The 5,205-nt window shown below is 47.8% G+C and overlaps 1 protein-coding gene across 5 annotated transcripts in view; it reads right to left on the bottom strand.

Annotated features, from left to right (window-relative positions):
- LOC114053424 (forkhead box protein P4) overlaps positions 1-5,205 on the bottom strand; it is a 99,165-nt gene that overhangs the window by 72,154 nt on the left and 21,806 nt on the right. For all 5 annotated transcript variants that reach the window (XM_027876460.1, XM_027876463.1, XM_027876462.1 and 2 more), the window contains exon 2: positions 705-951. In XM_027876460.1, the coding sequence (XP_027732261.1) occupies positions 705-935 (231 nt within the window). In that variant the 5' untranslated portion in view covers positions 936-951. The remainder of the gene's footprint in view (positions 1-704; positions 952-5,205) is intronic.

Below are 5,205 nucleotides of genomic sequence, written 5' to 3'. Positions count from 1 at the left end.
GCCTCCAATTTTACAGACAAGAAAACAGACCCAGGGAGTGGAGAAGTGACTCATTCAAGATTGTACAGACAGTATGTGGTGGAGCTGGGATTTGAACCCAAGTCTCTTTTCACTATACCTTTCTGGGAAGATCGAAGTAGGCAAATCCCTACCCTGTAGCCTCAATCACAGAATACCCAGGAAATGAGCCACATGGTCCTTAAACCACCTATCCACTCATGCTAAAAGTGCACACAGACTCTGGTCTTTCTAGTTCCCTGGTGAGGGCACAGTAATTCTCCAGTCAATTCAGGCTCCATCCAAGCCCCACCCCCTAGAGTTTCCTCCCGAAGGGAGCCTCCTTGAAGTTAGACTTAACCCATCCCCCTGGGCCCCATCTCCTCTGCCAGTTCCCAGCCACCTAGGAGACTAAATGGTAGCGGATGCCTGGCAGGGGCGCTAGAAGATTGGACCTTTTCGAGATCAGGGAAATGAGGCCGGAGGGATGGCAGAAAGGCAGTTTGTCACTGGGCTGAAGCTCCCTCCTCATTAAGCCAGGGGTGGGAGTAAGGCCCAGTTCTCCTCCTTCTTTCCCCTCCCCCCAGCCTGAGGGATCAGAGGAGACAGACGGATGGAGCAGAAACGGGAGGGGGAGAATGAATGAGGGGGTGGGGGTGGGGGAATGGAGCTGGGGTGGGGGAAGGGGAGTGAGAGACGGCTCCTACCTGTTGCTGCTGAAAGTGCAAGAGCTCCACAGGGCTCATCTCGCCGTTGCTCTCCCCGCCTGCTCCTCCATCCCTCCCTGCTCCTCCTCCTCCTCCTCCTCCTGCTCCTGTCACAGTTCCTGCGGCTCCAGCGCCACCACCGCCACCATCGCTCTGGCTGGAGAGACTGCTGACTCCGTTCTGACCGGACGGGGCCGACCTGATTGTCTCCGAGGCGGATTCCACCATCATGTCGCTCTAATGGGACCTGGAGGAGGGGATGGGGACGGGGATGGGGAGGTGGGGTAGGGGAGAGAGGAGGGGCTGAGACTCGGGAGCTGGACCAGCAGGGCTGGCTCTCGATCCCAAGGCAGTTTTCTGCCCCTGATACCCACATGCCCCAACTAGAGTCTGCTTCTCAAGCACCACCCCCACCCCACATAACCCCCTCCCCCAAATTCTACAGGCAGACATCCCCTTGCTTGTAGCCTCCTCCCTCTTGGCCTGAAGCTCCCCAACCCCCAAGCCCATGCCAAGGAAGAAGTGGGGGGGGAGGAATGAGAGCAGAGGCATCCCCAGATGAAGCTGGTATTAGCTGAGTCTTCCATCCCTAGTCTTCTCTTGGGCTTGTGGAGACCCCAGTACTGGAAGGGCTGAGCAGGGGGAAGGCAAAGGAGCGATGGCATTACTCTCCTACTCCCTGTTAAAAACCTATTAACATCTATGTGCTCCAGTTCCTAGGATAAGGCCCTTAGGAGCTTAGATGAGCTGTATTCCAGGCCTGCCCAGCCCTGTTCCCAACTGACTCTCCTCAAAAATTCACAGGAGGAAGAAGTTCAAAGTGTGTGAAGGTGGGGGTGGCGTGGAGGTGGGGGAGGAGGGAGAGGGTGATAGGAAGAAATTAAGGACTCTGGACACCCCTGGAAATTAATGTAGGGAGGGGGGTGTAGAAACCAAATTATAGGATTAAGTTCTAGAATGGACTTTAGAGACTGACCAATCCAATAAACATTTATTAAGTGCCTACTATGTGTCAGGCATTGTGCTAAGTGATGGGATACAATTAATAAAAAAGAGTCAGAGCCTTCTTCTCTTCCGCTTCCCCATTCTATTCTACAGGTGAGGAAACTGAGGTCCCTGAGGGGTTAATGATACATATAACTAGTTATACAACTAGTTAGTAGCATAGCTGGAATTTTTCCCCATTCTATCAGGCTGTCTCTATATATCTAGGAGAAGAGAAGTGTCCCGCTACCCTTCTAAATTACACCAGCTCATAGAACTGTTCTCTACTTCTCCAAAACTGTTCCCACCCCTACTCCTCATCAATTCCACTTTTCTTTTGGGGAAAGGGCCAGATATATCTTTCCCCAGGGTCTCTGATTTAGAACCTGGGACACCTAGGCCAGAGGGCTGTTCTTCCGATCTTGTTTTGTGATAGCTTCACAGAAAATTAGGGAATGAACAGTTGGAAAAGAGTCAAATATTGAGAGGGTACATCAGCAACTCTAGCCTCTGCCAAAGTTATGGCCTCAGGATTTTTCCCCCTTCCCTGAAAGGAGAAATTCCCAGCCTTTCTTTGGTTGACCTAGAACTGCTGGGTTCAGGTTTCTGTCTTTGTAGATGACCCTTGTCGCTGAGATGTGAGAAGACTGGGGAGACCTTCAGGTCAAATTCTATGGGGAAAGTGATGGATTTGGAAACAAAAGCCCTGAGTTTGAATCCTGTGAGTCTTACTTACTAATGTATAATCTTGGGCAAGTCATTTGCCCTTCTCTGGGCCTCAGTCTTCTCACCTGTATACTGGGGAGGTTGGATTGGATTCCTAAGATTCCTCCCATCTCTAAATCTATAATCCTATGATTTTAGGTGCTGCATTTCAACTCAACAAATATGTAGTAAGCACCTACTGTGTGCAAAGCACAGTAGTAGGTACGGGGCGGGGGAGGGAGGGAAGAGATATAAAGATTAGATAAGACAAGACCTCCCTTCTCACCCCCTATTCTATTGTCCAGGCCAACTTAATTTCCCTGGATCTCAGTTTCTTCAAGGGTTAAATGAAGGGGTTAGACTAGATGGGTTCCAAAGTCCAAAGTCTTTGGTTTATGGTACCATGAACTGGTCTACTTGCTATAGGCCAAACTCAGCATTCCATCTCCTGCCTTTGTAACTTTTTTTAAATTTTATTTTTTAAATAATATTTCATTTTCCCCAATTATTTGTAAAGACAATGTTCAGCATTCATTTTTACAAGATTTTGAGTTCCAAATTTTTTCTCCCTCCCCTCCCATCTTCCTGAATTTGATATAGGTTATATTCTTCATGCCTTTCTTAGCACAGCCTTTCCCCCATGCCTAGAATATACTCCCTCTATTTCTCTAGCTTCATTCAAAGGTCAACTCACATGCCACCTCTTAATTGAATTTCTTGATCCCATTATTTATTTATTCTCTTTCCCACCTCAAGTAAATTTGTGTATATGAATATGTTTACACATTGTATCCTACCAGTACAATGCAAACTTCTTGAAGACAGAGACCGATTTTCATTTTTCTTTGTGTCCCTAAAATCTAGCCTTGTACCTTGTCCATAGTAGGTGCTTAATAAATGCTTCTTAAGGGTTAGATTGGATTGTTCCTGCACTCACAGGGAATATTAGAAAGACATGAAATGTAGTGGAAAGCACCCTGGACTTGGAATCAAGAAACCTGGAGTGAAGTTCTAGCTTTGTTCCTAACGAGCTATATGACTTTAGGTAAGTCATGTACTCTGCCTATGCCTCAGTTTACCAGTAAAGGTAGAGGGTTGGACTAGATGATCCATCCCAGCTCTAAATCTTATGATCCTGCACATAACCCAGATAACTGTAATAGAAAATAATTTGTAAGTGTACTTGTTCAGTTGTTTTAGTCATTTCACTCTTCATTATCTCATTTGGGGTTTTCTTGGTAAAGATACTAGAGTGGTTTGCCATTCCCTTCTTCAGTTCATTTTACAGATGAAGAAACTGAGGTAAACAGGGTTAAGTGACTTGCCCAGGGTCACACATATAATAAGTGTCTGGGGTCTGATTTGAACTCGGGAAGTTGAGTCTTTCTGACTCCAGTTCCCCTTGATGTCCCACATAAGTGTACTAGGGAGCTGCAAAGTTTGAGTCACCTGTAGGAAAGGTCATTAACAACCTGGGATATCAGGGAAGGCTTTTTGGGTTTGAATTGGGCTTGAAAGAATGGTTAAGAATTCAACAGGTTGCAGAGGGCAAAATATATACAGCCATATAAGGAAAGGCACTGGGGCATGAAAGAAGGAAGGTACACGATCTAGTTTGGATGAAGGAAGAATATGGAAGAATACAGAAGGGTGGCAACAGATTATCAGAGGCCTTGAAAGCCAAAGGAGTGTGAGTTTTATTTGGGTGGCAACAGGGAAGCAATGAAGAGAAAATGACCACATCCATTCATAAGGATTTATGTCTGTGTCCCTATTGTGTGTGTGTGTGTGTGTGTCTATGTGCTTGTGGCTCCTATGTTTGTGAATTTCCCCGTGGGTTCATGCTCACATTGTGCTACAACCCAGACCAGCCTCCTGTCACCCCAAGGGGAGGGGGGCTGAGGCTATGTGGCTGGCGGCTGCAGCAGGGGCAGGGACCTGGCCCTGGTAGGGGTGATGGTTTGGAAGAGATTGAGCACTCTGGTCTCCAGCCTTAATGGTGGTGTCAGCCTGAGGGCAAGCAGCTGAGGTGTGATTGATGGGACTTCTGTGGCCTTCCTCCACAGGCTCAGTTCACACCAAGAGAGCCGACCCCCACCTCTGGCCACCACCGGCCAGACTGCAGGGCCTTCCACTCCTTCCCAGACTCAGAACCAGGCCTGATGAAAATGTGATTGGGGAATGAAGAAGGAAAGGGAGGGGAACAATTCACAGGCCTCCATCTTCTTGGCTGATGCTGACACTCAAAACTATATCGGGGTTCAGGGTCCAGTGGGCAGAATCTGACAGATGTGGAAGAAGGATCCAACAGTTGCCCTCCTAGGAAGGACGAGGTCACTCCCCCTGTAGACATATGTATTTACACACACACACACACACACACACACACACACACACACACACAAACACTACTGAGTCACTAATCAAACAGCTGGGTAATACAAGTTTGGAGAAAGCCACAGGGAAAGAGGAAGAGAGAAGAAAGCCTAGAGCTCCCTTTCTTTTCTGCCCCCCCTTTTTTTGGGGGGGGGTGCAGAAGACAACCAGTGAACAACATAATTGCTGCAATGTGGCGTGTAATAATAGCTATTCAAGGGCCGATCATTCATATTAAACAGGGTGAAGCAAGCCTCTCATTTGCATGCTTCAGATTATATGCATTTGAAAAGTCATTTCCGCAGGGTGTATGAATGACATTAATTCCCATGTGGAGTTCTCTGTTCCCTCCTGGAGCCCTTGCACTAGCAGACCGTATACCTCCTCACATAGTCACTCACTCCCACCCACATACCCCCACACTCACTCCCCCCCC

This window comes from Vombatus ursinus, unplaced genomic scaffold (assembly GCF_900497805.2).
Source record: "Vombatus ursinus unplaced genomic scaffold, bare-nosed wombat genome assembly UNPS02014811.1, whole genome shotgun sequence".
Lineage (NCBI taxonomy): Eukaryota > Metazoa > Chordata > Mammalia > Diprotodontia > Vombatidae > Vombatus > Vombatus ursinus.
Note: the sequence above shows the minus strand (reverse complement) of the source record. Positions and strands in the feature narration are given on the sequence as shown.